This window comes from Palaemon carinicauda, chromosome 22, assembly GCF_036898095.1.
Source record: "Palaemon carinicauda isolate YSFRI2023 chromosome 22, ASM3689809v2, whole genome shotgun sequence".
In the NCBI taxonomy this organism is placed as follows: domain Eukaryota; kingdom Metazoa; phylum Arthropoda; class Malacostraca; order Decapoda; family Palaemonidae; genus Palaemon; species Palaemon carinicauda.
Window position 1 is genome coordinate 19,652,521 of NC_090746.1, and position 24,624 is coordinate 19,677,144.

The 24,624-nt window shown below is 42.0% G+C and overlaps 1 protein-coding gene and 1 long non-coding RNA gene across 2 annotated transcripts in view; one reads left to right on the forward strand and one right to left on the reverse strand.

Annotated features, from left to right (window-relative positions):
* Positions 1-2,004: 2,004 nt before the first annotated feature.
* On the reverse strand, positions 2,005-3,129 carry LOC137615811 (uncharacterized). Its single transcript, XR_011039266.1, has 3 exons — positions 3,011-3,129; positions 2,337-2,477; positions 2,005-2,102 (listed from the first exon to the last, which is right to left on the reverse strand). It is a non-coding gene; the product is annotated as an uncharacterized lncRNA (long non-coding RNA).
* Positions 3,130-4,582: 1,453 nt separating this feature from the next.
* Positions 4,583-24,624, forward strand: part of LOC137616354 (uncharacterized) — a 335,573-nt gene continuing 315,531 nt past the window's right edge. Inside the window, exons 1-2 of the mRNA XM_068346014.1 lie at positions 4,583-4,692; positions 15,038-15,169. Coding sequence (XP_068202115.1) covers positions 15,044-15,169 — 126 coding nt within the window. The 5' untranslated portion in view covers positions 4,583-4,692; positions 15,038-15,043. The remainder of the gene's footprint in view (positions 4,693-15,037; positions 15,170-24,624) is intronic.

A 24,624-nucleotide genomic window follows, 5' to 3' on the forward strand; every position in this document is an offset into this window, starting at 1 on the left:
CAGAATGTGGTAAAACTATATATCAAGATGGTAAAGCAAATGTGGTTAAATCTCACCTGAACTATGGAAAGGACCAGACGTCGGCACTTTTCAGACTTTTCCACGACTACTTCATCCACCAGAAGAGTCGACAGGAACTTCATAAGTTCTGTTGGAAGGTATTCTTCTGATGCTCTGGCATCCAGCTCATCAGCTGTTGGAGGCCAAGGAAGTGGTGTTGACTCATGGAACATCCTCTGAACAGCAATGCGCAAGTGCAAGGCAACATCCTCAAACTTGTCTCTGGAACCAAGTCTATATGCATATGTCACTGCTTCCGCAACAGAGATGCTTTTGCTGTACACCAGGTTGAAGGTTATGCATCCCCTGTCCCCAGGAAAAACTTTTGTGAAAGCGATGCTCTCATTAATTTCGTGTCTTTGAAGTCGGGTCTTCAGCTTGTCACTTCTGAAATCTGGATTTGGAAATCCACAGCGTTCAAGTTCTTGGACGTATAGGTGGCGGAGTGTTCCAAGTTGCACGACCTTCTTCTGGCCAATAACACTCTCACGTATAAAATCCAGAACTTTATGAAGCGAGCTATGATGAGCTTCATGCTTTTCATCATGCTTGTCTTCAGTACTTCTGTTGGCTTGATAACGTAGGTAATTCACATGTCTCAGTTTGAAAGAACTATGACAGGATTTATGGAAATGAGCCTCCCTTGCAAATAAATCTTCGCCTGCCACTTTGCGATGTAAACGATTGTCTCCCATTTCTAGGGCTTGGGATTCAATATGAGTCCAAGCTGCTTCCTTTCCCTTGAAAGATGCAAACTGGACACAACGTTCAGTCCTTCCAGAAACTTTCGTCTCAAGCTTTCCACAGAAAATACACTCAGGTGGAAAAATGCTCTTGGGAGAGGTTGATGATTTACGAGGGGATCGAATTGTTGAAGGTTCATCGTCTAGCACAACACATTTCAAACGATCCTGATGTTTGGTAAAGGCCTGATAGCAACCCCGGTGTTAGCCTGTCATTTCCAAGTCCAAACCATCAAGACTGTCTAGAATTAACTTACACACAGCTTCCATACGAGCGGGTGAATCATGTGACTGAAGGAGCCGTTTCTTACGAAGATTATGGAGAACAGGCTGACCAAGACAGTGACAATGAAGAAGAACTCAGTGATAATGAAGATTAGATTAATATGAACATTGAGACTTTTGGCAGTCATGATAATATTGCAAGTTAATATATTTTTGGCCTGCGTGTTATAGGAACTCGTTATCAGACATTCTATCTATATATAAATGTGTGTAATGCATATTCTGTTAATGCCAAGTGAAGATGCCAATGGAATTATACATAGACTGTATTTCGGGACTCATTGGAACATATAAGGCCTTTTACCATAACAGAAAGGCAGAGAAAACAAAGATGTGTCGAACTGGAATTTCACATTAATCTCATTTTAAAAAATTATTTTTTCAATATTTTCGTTTTATTCGTGGAAAGGGTTAATAATGTTACACTCTATTTAATTAATTTGTTTTAGATTTAAAAACTATCTATTCATGTACACTTTCTTTGAAGCAAAGTAGAATCCAAAATATTTATTCAGTTAGGTGCAGGATGGTTAACAAATTGGATGGGCCCGAATTTTGACTAGTGCCCCTTTAACGTGACCTTTTGACCCCTGATGACGTCATCAATGTCATGACCGAATAAGTGATGAGTTCTTGTGATAGTGCTGTTCATACCCTTTCCAATGATACCTAGTTTGTACCTGTAACTAATTTATTTCTTTACGAAAAGGTCCTTTATATTTCCCCTACCCCTAACTTTTATATCTCAAGAAATCCAAGATGGCGGACAAATAGACGGCTAAACGATCCACATGGGACATTTTTTTGAATGGGAACAAAGGAGATTCTGTTCCCAGACACCCCAGGGATTGCAAAAATGCAAGTTAAAAAAATGTATCATGGGGGTGCATGGGAACCCTATCTTCCTACTAGACTATAGCTGTTGGTCAGCTTGGTGTCATGATGCTTGAAAGTGTTTTCCATCAGTCTCCAAGTGAGTTCCGGCACTCCTGGCACAAAGATTGGATCCTTCTTCTGTGGTTAAAAGGATGAAGACAGAAAAAAGAGAAGGTAAAGAAGAAATTCGATAGAGAATTTCCTTCTAAAGTTGATGTTGAAATAGAGTATCTGGACTATGGATTGATGATAAATTATCGGATTTCACACATACCCTATATTTTACAGAGCATATATTAGCACAGTATACCCCTTTCCAGAATTCTTTTTGTTTTTGCACTGTTGTTTTCACTACTTAAATTCTAAACTTACAAATGTCCAAGAAAATGGTGACACTTGTGCGGCTCTCTCCTCTGGAGAAATGGAAGCTTTGGTGAACGGGAGCTGCCGTGCCGTCCATGCAGCACTTGGGGGGTCTGGTAAGTGTTGACGGGGGGAGCGGGGCACTTCCGACTGTACAGGTGAGACAGAAGAATGGTAGGTCAAGGCCATGTAAAAAGAGGAAACATAGTATATATATATATATATATATATATATATATATATATATATATATATATATACACTTCTTAATTGGAATAAATTTTTATAGCAGTTATTTGTTAGAATTTTTAGTTACACCCACATGAACATCTACATCACTACTTCAGAAGATGTATAGTACCAATTATTGGCCCTTACCCATGTCAGTAAATATTTTTTCTTGTATTATGGACTTCATCAGACATTTAGCATAAATTTATAAGCCGTTACACATTGAAAACTGCGAGGTGTTGAAAACTGCTTGTGTTACTCTAGTAAGTATTTTATAAGTGTATTGATAAAATTGATAGCAATTATGAATAAATAAATCATATATGCATTTCTTAATCCTTTATCACAGCATAGCAATACTGACAATTGTGTGAAAATACAGGTTTCATAGCAGCTTTGCAGTTTCATTCAAATATTTAATCCAAATCAATAGAAAACACTAAATTACTTACATTCCACTGCATATTTGCACTCCTTTGTAGTGTAGCCTTTGCCACAAGCATGATGACATCACTTGCTACAGCCATCACAGGCTAGGGCATGATGGTGCTTGGTCACAGGTTAACTGGCAACTCAGGCATGAGTACATACCCAGAGTAATGCTCGAATTGTAATTAAAGTTATTCTTTTAACTAATGTAACCTTATCCACCGCAGCTATTACAACTGTTCATAAACAAAAGACATTTTAATTAGCTACTTACCTGCATTGATAATTTTAAACTGTTCACAGTCACTTCATAGCAATTATCTCCATGAAAAAGAAACCACATAAAAGGAGCCCTTTAACTTCCCAGAACTACTCAAGACCACAATATTAGCTACTTACCTGCTTTGATAATCTGTTCGTAATCACTTTACTGCAATAATCTTCATAGAAAGGAACCACACTGAACAGACATTTCAACTGTTCAGAACTACTCACAATCTTGAATCTTTGATTAAATCAAAGCACCGTCTAATTAATTACTTAACTGCTTTTATAATGGTAAACAGTTCATAAGCACTTTGCAGCAATTGCGTACATATGTGTTGCTTGGAAAATACAAATAGAATAACTAATAAATAAGTTGTGAGGACTACGAGACGAATGGAGAGAGACTGACGGTTTATTAAACTTCCAACGGAGCGAGCTAATTCAGTAATTCAGAGTGAGCTAGCTCAATACAAAATTATGAGCTTAATTCTCTGTTAGCTAGTCCCTCCGATACTATTTCCTCCACACATCCAAGTTCTCGTTATTTCTTCACGGGCTGTCAACGCAAGAGCCCATGTCTTGCATAGCAGCATAAGGCAAGGCAATTCAGGCACACGTTACTTCACCAGGTTGTTCATCCGATTATATAACCGTTGGCAAACATGGATTGTTAAGATATACCACCTAGCACGGTATATACAGTATATGTGTATATATATATATATATATATATATATATATATATATATATATATATATATATATATATATATGTATGTATGTATGCATGTATCATCTCCTCTTACGCCTATTGACGCAAAGGACCTCGGTTAGATTTCACCAGTCGAGTCTATCTTGAGCTTTTAATTATATATATATATATATATATATATATATATATATATATATATATATATATATATATATATATATATATATATATATATATTTATGTGTGTGTGTGTGTGTGTGTGGGTGTGTGTAATTCTGTATTCACATTACTTATAATTGGAAATACGTGATGTTTCTCCGAGATCTGTTATAGTGGGATGCAAATCTTAATGGGCTTTGTCATACCATAAGCCTTTCATGGTTAATTAATGCATAATGTAGGCTAAAAAAAAAAAAACTTACTATCCATCGAAATTGGAAGAACTGTATGTTATTCATGTGGAAAAGATTTGTAAATATTATATGTTTGAATTTAATGTTATATTTTAATCACTAGATGTTGATATATGAATAACACGGTGTAATCAACCAAGTCATTTTATAGACGTCGAAGTATTTTGTTTACATTCTGTAAAATGTTCTTCTTTGTTTTGTTCCAATAATTTCAGTGACGACAGACAGGTCCACCCTAATTGAAGAGGGGGGAAAGTGACATTTATATGTGTGTATTCGCTTGAAATTTTAAAAGAATATTTTCAGCTTTTAGGTGAGTTTGTCTTTTGTATTACACCTGTGTTTTATTATGAGTTTTCTATGTAACGTCAATTGAAGAGGTCAAAGGAAAGAATCGGTTTCCAAAATGGCTGCTTTTTGGTGAAGGGTCTTCCCCCGACCAGGGCAAAATGGACTTGACCCAAAAGTTGATCTCTTCCCAGTTAAAATGAGGACTTTGTTACGAAAGGATGCCCCTTGGCAACTTCTATTTCTGACCATTAGATTGATTCTTTCTTGACAGTAAAAGTTCCGTTATGTAAACCCTTACTTTGTTAGCCTTCCGTTTTAATTTGTTTTTTGTAATATGTTGCCCTCTGCAGGGATGCATCTGGACTTTTGAGAATTGGTGCCGAAAGTTAGGGCCCTTTGAACATTACGTAGTCTTGATTTATTCCAGATGCATATTTTTCTTAATTTTTGAGCTGTTGCTCAACTGTTGTAAGAGGTATGCTCGTTGTAGGCTATATCCTGAAGATTTTTAACAGCTAAACTCGTCATATGTATCCTTGTTTTGTTAAATTTAATCCTAAGGGGCCATGTAGAGTTAGGGCACTTAGTTTTGAGAAAATTGACTGTTTAAGTAGGTTTGCACCCTAGGCTAGATCTTGTTTTCCTTTAAGCTAGTTTTATTATAGAACAATGCAATATAAGGGCATTGGAACTTGATAATTGAATAGATCTTTGCAAATGCATCATTTGTAATGCCATTTACTACTGGCCAAACCTCTATTAAGAAAGACAGATTTTAATAAAAAAAAAATCCCATTTTACTCCTTTAGTCTAGCATAGGCCACCTGGTAGTTCAGGAAAAAAAAATTGGAGGAATGGCAGTGCTTCTGTTGAAAATTGTTCAAATTGAATAAATTGCCCAATGTTTCATATTCTAAGCCTTTGTTATTTGTTTTCAATATGGGAATATAAAGTAAAGATATAGCGCTTTATATTATTTGTTAATAATGAAAGGTTAGGTTAGAAACATGTGTTTTATATATTTAGTCTGATAATGGGAAATGTTTTGAATAGAGGCTAGGCTGGAGTGCGAAGCTTCAAATCACCCCATTGTTAAGTGTGTATTCACCCCTTTGTTAAGTTAGTATACAGTACTTGATAATGTTGAAATGCTAGCCAACGTGGCTGACACGTATAGCGGAACACGTTCAGCTTACCACAACATAGGAACAATTATATAATGTTTAATCGTGAACGAAGTGAGCTATGGCAGAGCAAACACCAATAAATCATTAACTTAATTCAAGATTGTATGTGTAATATGATGAACATATTAAAGCTACGGTGTTTTGATCGTGTTTCATTACTATTACTGGGTTTTGATTATGGTAACCTTTTATTTTTATTACAGTGATGCCATTTTTATGATGACAGGTGAAAACAAGATAGTTTGAAAAAGTTATACAATTAGATTGGTACTTATTTTAAAGTCTTGTAAGATTTTCAGTGATCAATCTATTCTGAAGAAGTGTTTTAATTTTTTCATTCTACCTTGTTTTGAGGATTGTTCTCCTGTCTGGTCTTTAGCTGCTGAATCTCATCTTAATTTGATGGACAGGAACTTACTGTCTATTAAATTTCTTATTCCTGATCTAGATTTTTATCTCCGGCACCGTCATTCAATGAGCTTTTTATGTATGCTGCAGGAGATTTTTCATAATTCTGACCATCCTGTACATTCAGGTCTTCCCGGACAACACCATCTTGTTCGTAACACTAGTTATGCAGTTAATTCTAATATTATTATTATTATTATTATTATTACTTGCTAAGCTACAACCCAAATTGGAAAAGCATGATGCTTTAATCCCAATCAGCCCCAACAGGGAAAATAGCCCAATGAGGAAAGGAAACAAGGAAAATGAAATATTTTAAGAACAGTAACGATATTAAAATAATTATTTCCTATATAAACTATAAAAACTGGAACAAAACAAGAGGAAGAGAAATAAGGTAGAATAGTGTGCCCGAGTGTACTCTCAAGTAAGAGAACTCTAACCCAAGACAGTGGAAGGCCATGGTACAGAGGCTTTGGTATTACCCAGGACTAGAGAACAATGGTTTGATTTTGGCGTGTCCCTCTCCTGGAAGAGCTGCTTACCATAGCTAAAGAGTCTCCTCTACCCTTACCAAGAGGAAAATGGCCTCTGAACAATTACAGTGCAGTAGTTAACCCTTTGGGTGAAGAAGAATTGTTTGGTAATCTTGGTGTTATCAGGTGTATGGGGACAGAAGAGAATGTGCAAAGAATAGGCCAGACTTTTCGGTGTATGTGTAGGCAAAGGGGAAAAGAACCGTAACCAGAGAGAAGGATCTAATGTAGTACTGTCTGGCTAGTCAAAGGTCACCATAACTCTCAAGCAGTAGTATCTCATACCTTCTCCATCATGAGGCTCAATACGACACAGTATTCAAAAAGTTTTATTGCAGCTGTGACCAAGTTGTGGAATGATCTTTCTTATCGGGTTAGTTGAATCAATAGAACTTTCAGAAGTTCAAACTTGCAGCAAATGATTTTATGTTGAACAGGCTGACATAAGTCTCTTTATAGTTTATATATGAAGGATCTGTTGTAAGATTGTTACTGTTCTTAAAATATTTTATTTCAATTGTTAATTGTTCCGTAACTAGAATACAAACCTACGTTATTTATTAGGGGTTATTACTTTTAGCGAAGCTGAAAGGACGAGCCGTTAAAATTTTAGCGAGGGTTAACTACCCATACCGCTAGTTAGCAGTGGTAGGGGGGTTAGCTTGCTACTGCTCCCACTCACACACTGGTGATTTAGCCCACTTTGCTTTTGGCTCGGATGGTGTATGGTCGTTGACGTTCTTCATCCTTTGCCTATTTTTGGACTTCCAATAATTGCTTTTGTTTGTGCTTTCTCTTTGATTAGTGTGTGTTAACTTCTGCAACCATGTGTACTTGCCCTGGACTTGAAGGTCGGCCCTGCAGAACCTTCATGTCAGCTGTGGACACCGATCGTCATACCCTTTGTCCTGCCTGCAGAGGTCAACAGTGTGATAGTAACAACAGGTGTAGTGTGTGTCGGAAGTGGTCTGCCTCCCAGTGGGAAAGGTTTGGGCGATGGCGGAAGAAGAAGTCAAAGCGGGATATTTCTCCTTCGAAGGTTTCTTTGAATGGGGAAAACCCAAGACCTCGTCTTCTGCTTCCTGACCTTCCTTTGTAGCTTCTGCTCGTTTGGTCTCTTCTGAAAGACCGTCAAGTAGTATCATAGACCCTTTAATTTATGGCCAACCCCGGTCCTCGAGAGATGGTGTTGCATCCCCCTAGTGAAGCGGTCCCACCTCTCCCTCCGGATGAGTCCTTGTCTCTGTCTCCTTTTTTACAGGTGTGGTCATACTTGGGGCTTCCGAGTCCGCCCTCTAAGGACTCCTTGCTGCGTTTCATCTTTGGTTGTGCTAGTGCGCAGCCATCGTCGACTTCAGAATTATATTCTGTCGTGCATCGACGTTGTAGTGTCTGAGGCGTCTTCTGTGGGTGCCGCCGATGCCCCTGCACCTTCAGATTCTCCAGCTGTTGCTGCCGACTCTCTTTCCCCCATTCCTGTTTAACCTTCGGGGGGGGAACTTAGTCTTTCTTCTGTCTCCTGCGAGTGTTTCTCCTCCTCGGGGGAGTTCACTCATATAGACTCCTCTGCGGAGGACTGGTGCCTCTAAAGGTCAGCTTGTTGATCACCCGGCCCCTAGAAGGCATCTTCGACGCAGAGCTCGCCCTCTGCTTCGCCTTAGAGGTGGCCCTTCATCATCGGTGAAAAGGCACCTCTTCGGCTCTTCAGCCTCATCTTCGCAGTCGTCTCCCGCAGAGGAGCCTCCGCTTCAGTCGTCTTCTGGCCTTTGACCTTCGCCTGTTCTTGGACCTTCTCCTGACTGCCGCTAATCCTCGTACTTCGTTCTTGGACTCCTCTGTGGATCGTTTGCGATCCCTGTTGGAGGATATTCAACCTTCCAAAGGTCGCATCCCTGTTCCAGTCTTCCTTCATGCTGCCCTGCTGACTTGCCTTCATCGTTACTGTCTCCTGTTCATCATCATCTGCCTGCTCGTGCTGCACCTCCTAAGTCTTTAACTGCGCACCAACGCTCTCCAGCGCGCCAGTGCCCTTCAGTGCACCAGCATCACGTCGGCGCCTTCCAGCACTTCAACGCTTCCCAGAGCGTCATCGCTCCCCAGCTCTTCAGCGCCCTTTGGTGCATCAGCACTTGCCTGCTCGTCAACGCCTTTCAATACCCCCAACGATCTCCTGATCGCCGGAGCTCTCCAGCTCATTCTCAACATTCTAAAGACCAGCATTTTCCAGCTCGCCAGCGAAACAGCGCTCTCCAACTCATCAGCGCTCTCCAACTCATCAGCGCTTCTCTGTGCAGCTGCACTCTCTCCTACACGGCTGCGCCCTCATGTGTAGTGATGTTCTCCTGCGCACCAGTGCTCTCCTACTCGCCAGCGCTCTCCTTAGTGCCAGTGGTCTCATGCGCGCTGGCGCTCTCGTGTGCGCCAGCGCGCTCGTGTGTGCCAGCGCTCTCCAGCTAGCCAGCGTTCGCCTGCACACACATATTTACCTGCCCACCAGCGCGCTCCTGCGCAGCGCCGTACTGCGAGTCATCACTCGTGAGCACATGCACTCTCTAGCTCGCCAACACACTCCTGCGCACTTGTGCCAAACCTCAGAGCAGGTTCTCTTAGCTTCAAAACACTATAAGGAACTTCACAATAGAGATTGTGACATGTCACCGTCGCCCCATTCCCCTCCTTGCAAACGCATTACAGCATGAGCACCGGGGAAAGGGAAAAGAGGCTCCACAGAAGGGTTCAGCATCCCGAAGATTCGATCGTCAAAGGCGGACCCACCACCGCAAACATTGGTAGAGACTCCTCACAGGGAACCTTCGGTCCCTTTCCCTTCAGGGGAACTTTCTGACAGTGCATCAGTCAGCAAGCAGCCCTGGTTCAGTGCCATGGTCAGAGCAGTAGTGCAAGCCTTCGGGCCGGCCATGTCATCTTGTCATGTTTCTCTTCGCACGGAGAGTTCTCCACCACCAACGTAAGTCAGTAGGGATAATCTCATCCAGCCTTCGATGCTTGAGTCCTACCTCATTCCTCGGGAGGAATCAAAGGACTCGAAGACTCTCCCAAAGTCCTCTTCAAGGACCTCCAGGCCTACAGGAACCACTCTAGTCACTCTAGGGATGCCTACAACCCAACCCGAGAGGAGCTCTCTGGGGTGGGAGAAGGAGACCACTGCTAGTCCAACTTTGGAGGGGGAGCAGAAAGAGTCAGAACATGCATTCTGGCAAGTTCTGACTCTTATTAGGGTACTCAACGGGTTTACCTACCCTGAGATACCCACAAGACAGGGCAAAGACAGTCTTAGACTGTCTCTTTGGCATTCAGAAGCCCTCTAAGACCAGTGCAGCCTTGCCCTGGTCTTAAGGGCTAATGGGTGCCCGGGGTATGATCGCCAACAGCTCTCCGAGCTCCCCTCCTCCTAACGTTCCAGCTCTACCGCCAAGCTTCTCCCACCTCCTCGCGTCCAGCATAGGATATATTTTGAGGTCACAAAGTATGCCATGCAGCAGGCTACTTCTAGGCTTGATCTGTGATTTGGGACCCTGGGAATCCTGGTTCGAACCGAGGATTTCTTCAAGGAACGCACCAGGAAAGCGATGGAAACTTTCCTTCTTAGGCACTCGCACCATCAAGTATCGAAATTATGGGCGCACACCTTTCTGAATCGTTTAGGTGCGGTGTCCGAGAGATTTCATCAGTAGGTCCCGAATGCCGAGATCGCTAGGCTCAGAAACTTCTCTTTAGAGGGATCCTTCCTATTTGAGCAAAAGGACATGGAACATGCTGCTGAGAGATGGAGGAAGTTTCATCAGGACTCCCTCCTCCATAGCGCTTTGACATTCAAGCTCTATAAACCAGCAGCTCCTCAGCAGTCCCGTCCAACGATTATGACGAACAAGACACCAGTGAAGATAATGGTGTCTAAAAAGGCCATTCCGACAAAGACGGGAAAAGCATCAAGTCCTCCAGGGGAGAAAAATTTCCTAGAGGGAGCGGCTGAGGCTGCAAGTTCTAGGAAAGGCATTCCCCCTGCTTTTCCACCAGTGGGGGGATGCCTACAAAGTTGCTGGGAAAGGTGGAAGCAACTCGGGGCCGAACCCTGGACAATCTCCGTGATTTGTTCAGGATATCGTGTCCCGTTCGCCAACATCTCTCCCTCACCTGATCAGGAATCCAGTGTCAATAGACTCCTTTGCGATGGGGTTAGCAAAGGAGCTAGCCCTCCGGGCTGAAGTCCAGACCCTGTTGAAGAAGGGCGCTCTCCAAGAGGTCCTCAACGAGTCCCCTGGCTTCTTCTTTCTTGTTAAAAAGGCATCTGGAGGTTGGAGACCCATCATCGACCTCTCAGCTCTGAACAAGTTTGTCAAGCAATTTCAGTTCACCATGGAGACAGCAAACACAGTCAGACAAGTGATAAGACCACAGGACTTCATGTGCACACTGGACCTAAAGGATGCATACTTCCAGATCCCAATCCATCCGTCTTCAAAGAAGTACCTAAGATTCAGCCTAGACAACAGGAAATACCAGTTCAAGGTGCTGTGCTTCGGTCTTTCCACAGCACCTCAAGTTTTCACCAGTGGTCACCCTAGTATCATCTTGGGCACAGAGGATTGACATCCATCTCCTCCTTTATCTGGAGTACTGGCTAATCCTAGCGTACTCGGTGTCAATCCTTCTTCAACACCGAGACAAACTTCTGAGGCTTTGCCAAGATCTGGGGATCATGGTAAACCTCGAGAAGTCTGCCATGCTTCCTACGCAGAGACTGGTATACCTAGGCATGATAGTAGACACCAATCTCCACAAAGTGTACCCATTAGACGACAGGATAATGAGGCTGAGAAAGGTCGCAAGACCCTTTCTCAAACGGGAAGAACTTCCAGCTCAGACGTGGCTACCTCTTCTCGGACACCTTTCATCTTTGGCGCGTCTAGCTCCCAGTGGTCGCCTCAGGATTCGATCTCTCCAGTGGTAGGGAAGGTATAACAGTTCGATTTTGCTGGGTTCAGGCACATGTAAGTGTGTCTGGAAACTACAAGGTAGATTCACTGGCAAAGAATGCTGCAGCCGAGTTGCTACCAAGAAGGTATCCGATTCCCAGTAATGATTTTTTTTACCTACAATTAAGAATTTTATTTATAATAATTGGCAACAGCATTGGGGTACAGTAGTTTACTTGAAAATCAGATGAGAGAAATAAATAATGTTATATCCCCTTGGAGGTATAATGGGATGCCCTGAAAGTGGGAGACTTCTCTTTGTCGTCTCCGCATTGGTTACACTTAGATGACATGAGTTTTTGTTGGCGGGCCAGCATCAGTCATATTGCGACGACTGTTTGGTACCATTGACAGTGAGGCTCTTGTTGACCGAATGCCTCGCATATAGTAGTGAAAGAAATAAATATCTGCATGAGGCTTGAAATAATGATGGCAGGCTCATCCTTGCCAAGATTCTTGGAAATGATGTGTCCTACCATGCTAGTGGTATTTTTAGATTTATTTCAGAAGCAGGTCTTCTGAAAGATACAGTATTCAAGTTTTAAAATAACATCTTTTCTTTTATGGTTTAATTACATATTCTTTTATGGTTTTAATTTTTTATTTACAATAAACGGTATCGGCGTTAATGACCTTATATGTTGGGATGCCAGAAAACCTCAAATCAATCAATCAATCAACAGTTCCAACAGTTCCTGGCAGGCCACTGAGTGGTGGGGATGAACGACAACACAACAGTAGTGGCTCCCATCAACAAACAAGATGGTACTTTTTCGCAGCCCCTATCCCATATAGCAGTCGAGATACTGAGATGGGCAAAAGTCAACTTGCAGATCCTATTAGCTCGCTCTATTCCCGGAAAAAGGAATGTATTCGCGGACAACCTGACCACAGTTACAGTACTCGGATAATGGGCTCTGAGTGGTCTTTGGACCATCTAGTAGCCAACAAAGTCCTGACTTTGTGGGGTTCCCTGACGGTGAGTCTTTTTGCAACAGTCCTGTTGTACTGCTCCCCAGTCGCAGACCCATGGCTCTCTGGTAAGATGCATCAGCAACGGTGGGACAACATCGACATTTATGACTTTTCCCCGTTTGCTCTGATGAGAAGAGTACTCAGCAAGACCAGAACAGCAGTCAATCTCTCAATGATCCTCATAGCTTTGCTATGGCATCATGCAGAATGGTTCCCAGACCCTCTGCACCTCGTGACGGAGCTTCTAAGAGAACTGCCCATACGACACGATCTACTCGGACAACCACATTCCAATATCTTTCCACAAAACCATAGCTTTGCTACGACTTCACGCCTGGAGACTACTGTATCCAGCTCTCCTCACTTAGAGAGGATTTTGCAACAAGTTTCAAAAAGGGTGTCTGGACAACTGCAAAAATCTTCAGCCACAATCTACCAGGCAAAGTGGAATGTCTTCTGTGGTTGATGTTGTGGAAGGGATATACTGTATCTCCCCTCGATGCAACTATTCCTGCAATAGTGGAGTTCCTCATGTATCTGCGGGAGGAAATGCTCCTCTCTGTTTTGGCTGTATAAAGCTATCGCTAAGCCTTGAGTCTTGCCTTTAAACTGAAAAGTGGTAGACGTTTCCTCTTCGCTGGAACTTTCCTCATAGAAGTTACGAACGTACCTGTCCCCAGTCAGAAGTGAGACCTCCTCTATGGAACATGGTTCGAGTTCTTCGGGGTCTTAATTGTCCTCGTGACGAACCATTTTGCCAGGCAACAGATCACCACCTCAAGTTGAAGACTGTGTTCCTACTCGCCTGGGCTTTGGCCAAAGTAGTCCGTGAAGTTCATAATCTCTCATATGACATCGCCCATTCAAGGGAATGGGGAGAGGTAAGCTTCAGCTTTGCCCCGGAGTTTGTAGCAAAGAATCAAAATCCGGGGGTAGCAGATCCTAGATTAGATCCCATCTGGATAAGGAGTCTCCATTCTGTAACCAACGACCCAGACCATCTGTTGCTATGTCCAGTAAGGAGTTTGAGGCACTACCTCAAAAGAACAGCATTAGCTCACCCCATTGTGCCAGCTCTTTTCATCAGCACAGGGAGGGTCAAGAAGAGGATCGTAAAGAACACCATCTATGCATGGATTCGCAAAGCCATTGACCTTGCAATAAGTCCAGATCCTCCAACACATTGACCCAGAGCACATGACATCAGGAGCATTGTTACGTCCCTGGCGTTCAAACGAAACTATTCTGTGGCGCAGGTTTTACAAATGGGCGTGTGGAAGCGTCGGACGATCTTCTCTGCCCACTACTTGCAGGACATAACCCACAGGAGACTCTATACATTCTCTATTGGTCTTGTGGTGGCTGCACAACAAGTGGTTTAATACCTCAAAGCTCCTTAATGGACAAGTAGCAGAAAGTTGAGGACATTGGTGATCCAGTTTTAGTCTGAATGAATGAATAAGAATGACTGGCTCTTTCTTTTCTCCATTATCCCTTCTCTTGGGGAAAATCAGCATCTAGGGTCCTCTGCAAAGCTGACCTCGACCACTGCAGGTAAACCATCGTTCCCTTGTGTAACCTAGTATTTTGGCAATTCTGTTGCGTCCCCATACCATGCAAAGTGGTATTGGGAAGGTCTTGGTGACCCCTATGACTTGGAAGAACTCTTACCCTGACAGTCATATTGCTAGTATCACAAACACACAGCTTGTGTAGGCAGCAGACCATGCATAGCAAGGTTTAGCGAGGTTTTAGGGTTTCAACCTATGTGCTAACACACACAAAGGGAAATCCCTGGTTAAAAGCCAAGAAGCCAAATTGGCTGGGACATCCACCCTCCTAATGGGTGAGTCACCCCCTATAAATAGCATTGGTTTATATTCTAGTTACGGAACAAATGACATTTGGAAGTAATTTATATTTTTCCTAACAATACAAACCTGTAGCTATTTATACAGAATTGCCTGTCAACCCAGTCTCCCTTGAAGTCCTACCTCCAAGCAAAGTGAGTTACTGTCACAGGTGTGTGAGTGAGAGGGGTCGCTATCCCCCCCCCCCAACTAACTACTGGTATGGGTGGTTATCCCTTTTTAAAAGTCTAGTGGCTCGTCTTTCAGCTTCGCCAAAAGTAATACCACTATAAATAGATACTGGTATCATTAGAAAAAATACAAATTACTTCCAAATTTGTCATGTTTAGATCATTTTAATTGTTGTGATTCAATATGTGGTAGATTGATTTTCTTTTTTAATCTTTTTCACAGGGGGTGATGTCAAACAACGGCCAGAGTGGATCAGCAATGCCATCCTCTGGAAATTGTCAACTTTCACAAGACTCTGATGAAGATGATGTGGATCATGGTGAACTGTGGAATCATAGACCTCTTCAACACCAAGTTAGTAATACAGTACAGTACTGTAATATATTTCTTGTATGGTGATTATTAGAATTTGCTATGTAATCATGTAGTCTATGTTGGAATAATTTTGGAAGGAGATGAATTGTGTGTATTTGATGAAATAAATTCAGACATTATCATACCTTCAAATATTCATCTACCAACAATGGCAGACAGGGCTTCTGTTTTTCCTTCTGCTTGTTCATCTATGTGTCCACTAGATTTTGTCCTTCTAACCTTGGCTTCACAATTCATGTTATGTGGTATAATGTATTTATGTCAAATTTTATTACAAAGTGTACACACTTTCAGTCAGAGCATGAATGGTGATCATGCTTAAATGATCAAGGAATTTCATCAGTCTGAATGGTTATAAAATTAGATCAACAGTAAGTTATATGTCTGACTTTAGTATACGCTAACCTTGTTAGTCAAGAGGTAAAATTTGTTAAGAACTTTAACCTTGGCTTCAACTTCTGAACTGTAAGAGATTTGACTTAAGTTGTAGCTTGTATACTAAATGTGTGTGTGAGTTAGAGAGAGAGATAATATACATTTTTGGGCTCGGCCATGTCGTCCTGATGGAAGGTTCCTTTAGGAAGTTTTCTAAGGGATATTTTGCTATTGTGATACTCCCAGAGAGTTAACTATAGGTCTCCAGAATTCTAACTCCTGCTGCGAGTATCCTTAATATATCTTTAAAGATATTGCATAATATCAGGGGACGTATTTTTTGATACGACACATAGCAATCTTCACCCTGAATAGATTTAACTCTTTGAGGGGGAAGAATGGTGAACGAAAGGGGAGCCGTTATCAAGGTATCCATTGGACCTCCTCTCCGTACTACTACGGCCCATCATTCCTTTAATCTGTAGCATTTAAGCTAAGTGCGCTCCCACGCTTCTCACGGTGTTTGTTACTGATTTCGGAGTATTATTATGCAATCTCCAGCATCTTGTGCCTCTGGAAAGTTGAGTATTTAATCTTTCCTGTGTCTAATTTTAAGGCTCCCTTCTCACAGTTAAATTCGTAAGATTTAAGCGTGTTTGGTGGAGTGTAGCCGACACCGGTTTTGGCCATTTTGAGACTGCTGTCGCACGTTTTATTAAGTCAGTAGTGCGACGCTCCCGGTATTTAGCTATAAAAGAAAACTTTTTAGCTAGTTAGGCGAATTATACTAGTGAAGAAATTGCATACAGTGAACCCTCGTTTATCGCGGTAGATAGGTTCCAGACCCGACCGCAATAGGTGAAAATCCGCGAAGTATTGACACCATATTTACCTATTTATTTAACATGTATATTCAGACTTTTAAAACCTTCCCTTGTACGTAGTACTGTTAACAAACTACCCTTTAATGTACAGAACACTTAATGCATGTACTACAGTACCCTAAACTAAAACAGGCACAAATATTAAAGGCGATTTTATATCATGCGTTTCCTAAACACGGCAAAAAGCACGATAAAAAATGGCAACCAATGTTTTGTTTACGTTTCTCTGATCATAATGAAGAAACAAACGCATTTAGTGTACTGTACACATCTGTGTATAGGTTAGTTTTTGCATCGATTATATTGATTATACAGTATGTTGATTTTGTTATTACCAATGTTTTACTCAGTATTTTACGTGTCTTCAGACGAAGGTGTCTTTCCCTGGGACACCTCTTCAACTTCTTCCTGAGACACTTCTTCAATTTCTTCCTGAGACACTTCTTCAATTTCTTCCGAGGGCATTGTGATCGGAAGTTGCTGCCGTTGCTTCTTTTTTCGCAAGAGCATCCTGTAGGGAGTCGTGTTCATCGATCTTGTTGCAGAATTGCATAGAACGAACCATATCCTCGTCCCACTCTTGCAACATTTCTTTCACCTCCTTCGCAAGCTTGCAGAGCTTGGCAAGCCGTTCTAATGTTAAGCCCGTTTCTTCGACATTTTCTTGGATCTCTTCCTGTGTTTCACTGTCTTCTTCACTGGACGATTTCGTCAGGTCTTCGAGGTCAGCGGCCGCGTAACTTCTACCGTCTTTTAACATATCGAGAAGCGTCACCTTCTCAGCAATCGTCATCATCTTTCGGTGTTGTTTAGGCTCACTACCAGCCTTAGTAGAAGCAGAACGCTTGGGAGGCATTGTACAGTAGGGTTTAACAGAAAGTTCAACAAAAAGTTCAACTTAAAACAGTCACGCACAGCACAGATTAAAGTTCACAATAACTTAACAACATCTACACAGCGATACGGCGGGAGACAAAGTGACCGCGAAAACGTAGATGCTGGAAGTTGGAGATGCGGGCAAAACACCAATTACAGGCTAGATAACAAAACTTGAGTTCTGATTTGTTATCTATCAGCGCTTGAACCAATCACAACCCGTCTTATATGCTACGTAGGTTACCAATTCAAAGTACAAGACACCCTGCGTACAGTATACTGTACAGTAATAATAATAATAATAATAAATAATGATACTGTAATAATAATAAAAATAATAATAATGATAATAATAATAATAATAACAATAATAATTTTAATAACAACAACAACAATAATAATAATAACAATAATAATAATACAGTTTTACATACGCTATTTTACGCTTTTGTTGTAGGTTGTGTGTCTCTCTCTCTCTCTCTCTCTCTCTCTCTCTCTCTCTCTCTCTCGTACGCTTATTCGAAATGTGATTTTTTGCAACAAAGAATATTATTGGATGCAGTACTACGTACGTATACATACAAAAGATTCATGGAAAAGAAGCACATCCATTACATTTGTAGTACACTAGTAGCCATCAGCAGCCTTACACCATTCTAATATGGTATGACTGCATCTGATTTGCGTTTCATGTTCGATTTAATTTTACTACGTACTGTATACAGTACTGAATTATCGTATGATCACATTCTCTTTTCGTGTTTTATTTCTTTCTGTGCTGAATTATATGTCATATGTAATGCAATGAACAATCAGTAAGAGCAGATATTACTAATTACAGTATTAATGGAATTACAGGTAACGAAATATCGTATTTGGGGTCTTCACAGATATCGCTGTATTTTCGAAATTTTCGGAAAATCCGCGATATGTATATATATATGGGTTATGAAAAAAACCCGCGAAGTGGTGAATCCGCGATGGTCGAACCGCGAAGTAGCGAGGGTTCACTGTACATTATAATATTTCCTCTTCCGATATGTAACGTTACTTTCGTATACAACGGTGACCCCAGTAGTACCGACCTGGCCGCGGTCCCCACCGGAGTTAGGTTAGCCTAACCCGTTTTGTATATGTTAGTAAAGTAATTCCCTTTGTTTAACCTCTTCGTATCGTTCCCTATTAATTCGGTTGGGGATAGATATCCCCTAGAATTTATGGATATGATTCGATATTTTTCTCTTAGAGAAAAGAGGCTAAACCCTTTCTCCCTCACTGAGCCACCGCCATTACAAGCGGCAAACCCTATCTTTCGTCATCGCCACCGAGTAATAAACTCCGGCTTGACTTAGATAGTCTTACACCGTCTGTCTTCTTTGCCGCCGAGTATCCCGGCTTTGAACTAAGACCATAACTCAGGGTGTACTGTCTTGTCGCCGATAGAGGAATCTTTTTTCCTCTGCCGCCCACGACGTTGTCGGCACGGAAGCGTAGCCGAAAGTAGGCGGCATACCCGCCATCGCCTTTCTCCCCTGTAAACTATAAGACACGTCTTACAGTCGACAATGTTGCCGACAGGGGAATCTTTGTTCCTCTGCCGACCACGTCGTCGTCGGCACAGGAAGCCATGCTTCCTTAGTTTACAGCCGAAAGTAGGCGGCATACTTGCCGCCACCTTTCTCCCCTGCAAACTATAAGACCCTTTCCCCTCCCCCCCTCTGTCCTTTAGTGTCAGCCTAGCCGTCACACACTTCTTTCGCCGGTATTCTGACAGCCATCCCGGCTTGCTGGGTTGACTAAGTTGCCGGCCGGGACCCTACCAGCGGTGGTTAGTTTGCCGCCTCGGTCAATTCCTCCTTATGTCCCTCCTTCGCTGGAGGCGAATGGCCCGGGGGGAAAGACTGAGCCGGCCCTGATGGCTGCCGTTGGGAAACCCATCATACTGTTGAGAATTCTTCAGTCCTCTCTTGGTCTGCCATCCACAAACCTTGCAACCAGCAGTACAGCTGGCGGCTAAAGCTGTGGCTGGATGGAAGCTAGAATCAGATGCATTCCTCCCCTCCCATTAGAACTCTCATTCTGGCAAGGAGACAGTAGGCGGCAGTAGCCCTCCTATACTTCCAATTATTGTGCTAAACCATAATAATAGGAAATCCTCCTTTCCATTCTTTTTCTCTCTCTATCAGTTAGTGCCGTCAGGCACTAGCCTAATCCCGGTAGTATACCGGTAAAACTACAGTATACAACAATACAGTAGTCAGTAAAACTACATTATACAATACAGTAGTTGGTAAAACTACATTATACAACAATACAGTACAGTGGAACCTCTACACACGAACGTATCTACATCCGAATTTTCCAACATCCGAAGTAAAATTCGAGCAAATTTTTGACTCTACACCCGAATTTTATTTCGACACACGAAGTAAACATTACGCCATTGAGCGTCGAGTGTTCAGTTCTCTATTCTTGTGTGTATCGTGTGGTTGTCCTCTGTTTGGTCTGTTATTAACAGTGCTCATTTTCTTCCTTTTCTCACATTTCCTTTTTGATTTTACCTATAATCATGGTGCCTAAGAAGCTAAGTTTCAGTACAGGAAGAAGGCAATTCTTTCATTAGAATTGAAGCAAGAAATTATAGAAAAACATGAGAGCAGTGTGCATGTGAGTGATACTGTATGGCTAAACAATATGGCCGGAATAGGCCTATGATCTCGAGGATCATCAAGCTGAAGGCAGCTATTAAAGCAAATAACCATCGAAGGGGATCACCATTATTACAAGACATCTTAACAATACCCTGGAAGAGATAGAACGCATTTTGTTGATAGGGATAAAGGACAATGAGATTGTTGGCAACGATCATTTGTGAGAAGGGCCAGCGTGATGAACAGAAAAAAAGAAAAAAGTGAAGCAAAGAAAACCATGATAGCATTAACAAGCTCTTTTAAATAAGACGTCTCTCTTTTTCTGTTTCTCTCTAAACATAGCATTAACATGTTCTTTAAATAAAATATCTCTCTCTCTCTCTCTCTCTCTCTCTCTCTCTCTCTCTCTCTCTCTCTCATTCTTCTTCGCTGTTATAGTGTTAGATACGTCTATTATTTTTTTCCGAGAGAGAGAGAGAGAGAGAGAGAGAGAGAGAGAGAGAGAGAGAGATTAAACAAAAATGTTTAGAGTACATTTGATTTTTAACAGCGTCAACGAGTTGAAAAACAATTAAATGTAACTAAGAAAGTAATAACAGCTAATCTGAATTCCTTTATTAACTAAAACAAATATTGATACAAACACACTCGTGTGCGTATGCACAAACACACACAGGTGCAAAAATTGCTACGCAGTACGAGAGACGGTCGGGGAGGAGGTAGAGATGGTGACTGCGATAACATACTGTAACTCGTCACTGAAAGTGATGAAAATAAAAAAATCTAAAGAAAAAAAATGTAAAAAATATGAAATATAAAAATAAAAAAGAAATAAATAAGCTAAGTTAGATTAAAATTTCCGTAGTGTAAGTTACGGTATGTTATCGCAGTCACCATCTCTACCTCCTCACCGATCGTGTCTCCTCGTGCGTGTGGGTGTGTTTGCGCATACGCACACGAGTGTGTTTGTATCAAAATTTGTTTTAGTTAATAAAGGAATTCATATTCGCGGATATTGTTTTTTTAGTTACATTTAACAGTCTTTCAACTCGTTAACGCTGTTAAAAATCATATGTACACAACACATTTTTGTTTAATCTCTCTCTCTCTCTCTCTCTCTCTCTCTCTCTCTCTCTCTCTCTCTCTCTCTCTCTCTCTCAGAAAAAATTAATAGACGTCTCTAACACTAACAGTGAAGAAGAACAAGAGAGAGAGAGAGAGAGAGAGAGAGAGAGAGTATTTATTTAAAGAACATGTTAACACCATGTCTACCTTCTCGCCGATCGTCCGTCTCCTGGCGTAGCAAATCCTACACCTGCGTTGGCCTGTCTCTAAGGTAAAGTGACAATAAAACACATTTTTTATTTATTTTTTCTTAATAATTATCTTTTTTTACATGCTTCTTTCATATTATGCAGTTATGTTATTGTTATGTGTAATTATGTGTAGCCATTTATTAAGGATTTATTATGGGTTTTTAGGCTGAGGAATGAATTAAATGAATTACCATGTATTCTTATGGGAAAATTCGTTTCTACATCTGAACATTTTCTACATCCGAAGTTGGTTGTGGAACGAATTAAATTCGTATGTAGAGGTACCACTGTAGTTGGTAAAACTACAGTATATAACAATACAGTAGTTGGTAAAACTACTGTATACAACAATACAGTAGTTGGTAAAACTACAGTATACAACAATACAGTAGTTGGTAAAACTACAGTACTGTATACAACAATACAGTAGTTGGTAAAACTACAGTATACAACAATACAGTAGTTGGTAAAACTACAGTATACAACAATACAGTAGTTGGTAAAACTACAGTATACAACAATACAGTAGTTGGTAAAACTACAGTATACAACAATACAGTAGTTGGTAAAACTACAGTATACAACAATACACTAGTACAAATATTTCTAACATACTCCGTGTATCCTATCACAGTCTATTGTTGGGACCTCATAACATGCTGAGGTTGAAGTATTCCCTCAACACCCTGATGAATCCTTTGATTATCAGGACACTTATGAAACACCGTTCGGTATTGATATTCTACAGGTGGAGAAGTTAGTATAAATATTCACTAACTCCGGCTCTACGTACAGGAGTCATTCCACCCTGTATTTTCCCTTATAAGGAATTTAAATATTAATATTGATGGAGGTCTCAGCGATTGCCTAGGAGAGGAAACACAGATATGTCTTTCATATTTCCTTTCTAGCTTGCTATCCTAAGCTATTAAATATAATAGTAAGTTTTGCTATTTAAAAGTATGCATTTATATCAATGATATAAACAACTGAATACTCATTTCACCCTTTTTTCCCTTACAGGAGGAGCCAATGGTGAAGTGTGCAGTAGTGTTCTGCAACCACAAGAGTAAGGACTTTTGTGGGCATACGATGTGCAGGTCTCATGCCCCCTGCTGCATCATATCTGGATCCCTGAGGTACTGGGACCCGAAGGGTTGCTCCAACTGCTCGACCTTGCTGACCGACGGCTTTGGAGACGATATCCCTGACACCACGGAGTCAAGGGATACAGCAAGGGAAACCCTTCGAAGGTGGGTAAGAGGGTTCCAGAAGAACTCTCCGCGATCTTACCTACCTAACGAATCTCTAAGGTGCCTTCTGTTCCCTAAGGCTCAATCCAGTGCGGTTGTGCCCCAGGTACAGGTCCAGCCTCCCTTCATCCACCTGACAGTGGACGTGGAAATCAACAAGGCACTGCAAGGCATGGACATCCACCAAGAACGGATGCTGGAGGTGTCCACCGATACCTAACAGGACCTACTGCAAGAAGGCCCTGAAGATGAAGTGGTTCAACCACCCACGGAGGAAGAAGGCTCCGTTTCGACGGTGACTGAGGACCCCCAGTTCACTGTGATGGCATATCAACCTATGCCGTCAACCTCTTCAGCCCCAACTCCCCAACTGGCAGCACAGGTCGGCAGGAGCGAATCGCTCCTAGAGTCGATCCAGCAGATGTTGGCAGTGTTCCGGAAGGAACAAGAGGAGATTAAGCAAGATCTCAAAGAGACGAAGAAAGAGGAAAATATAAAATATAAAAATCCTTCTTCATAGTACCATCCCACTGGGTTCCATATGCAAAAACATTTAACAGATTAATAAATGTGGATGGATCTGTATACAGCTTCCAACAGGGCTGCTGACCAAAGAACTTTCAACAGGGCTGCAGACCAAAGAACTGTGAAATGAATTTAAACCTTTTGGAATCGAGGTTTAAAATAAAGCTGCCAATATGAGGACACACACTATAAGCTGCACACGAGAGCAGATGTGTTCCAATTAGTTCCTGTAAGTATGTAGCCTCTTCCAGGCCGGTCTTAGTCACTCGTAGTAAAGCAACTACGATTACTCCTTTAAATCCTTAGGATGGTCATGCAAGTCAAGTTTAACATGGCAATAAGTTTTGAAATGTGCAGCCTATACTGTATTCACAAAAGATCCACTTAATGTCTGTTTCTGCCTACAGGAACCATCAGGTTGCAGATGATGATCTTCCAGGGATCAGCGCGCCTTCCATCAGCAGCACTAAGGGAAGAGCATGGCCATCGCCACGCCCTTCTGGAACTTCATTCATCGCCTAGAAGACGATTGGAAGACCGTAATGATATTAGGTTATTACAATCAAAACATTCTTCACCTAGAAGACGCTCATGCTCTAGTGCTTCGTGCTTACAAGGCTGCAGGTCTCGATACTCTCCTAGGAGGTGGTTCGCTTCATGAGGATGAGTCTCGCGATCGCGTTCTTCACAATCACGACCAAGGTCTAGACCCAGGTCCAGACGCTCTAATTCTAGATCACGTGGATGGTACTCGCGCTCGTGAGGATGATGCTCACGATCACGAGGATGGTGTTCGCGCTTGTGAGAGTATCGTTCACGAGAACGAAGTTCTCGTTTGCAAGGCCGACGCTCACTTTCGCAAGATGGGCACTCGTGACGTTCACGCCGTTCTCGAACGAGAGCTAGATGCTCACGTTCACAAACATCGCGTTCATGATCAAAGTGTAGACGTTCCTCGTCTAGAAGTAGAGGTAGGCGTGCGCGTAGTCCATCAGCACGTAGCCCCTCAACCAGACCTTCCAAACGACCTCAGACCGAACCTGATGATGAGCTTGATCACTCCTCAGACAGGCATCCAGCTAAACCGTCAGTGTCTTTCACAGCCTTGGGAATCTTAGCTAAGCGCTCGCCTACGTGACGCTCGGAGACACGTCCCAATGCGGTGCGTTCTCCTTCTACAGTAGTCCCTACTCGAGGCCTCCTCTTCCGACTTCGTCGGACGTAGGTGCTCCTCTGGGGCAGCAGGATGGCGTTAGACCTTCCTCTTTCTCTGTGGCTCTAGTGCTCCTGTTGCGAGCACTTCTGTTCGTGAAACGCGTACGTTGGCAGGTGAAGTTTGCTATTTTGCGTGTGAATCTTGTGATTTCACTAGGAAATCAGCGAACTTCATGAGCAGTTCGCGAGTAGGTGTGTCAGAATCACGAGCAAGTGTGGATCCAATGCCTTCCTCTCGCTCTTCTGCGCCTTCTACCTTCATTGAAAGACCAACACCTTTCCCAGAAGGGTTTAAGTAGCCTCCTAAGAGGTTTGCAAACGTTCCTGTAATCCGGACCT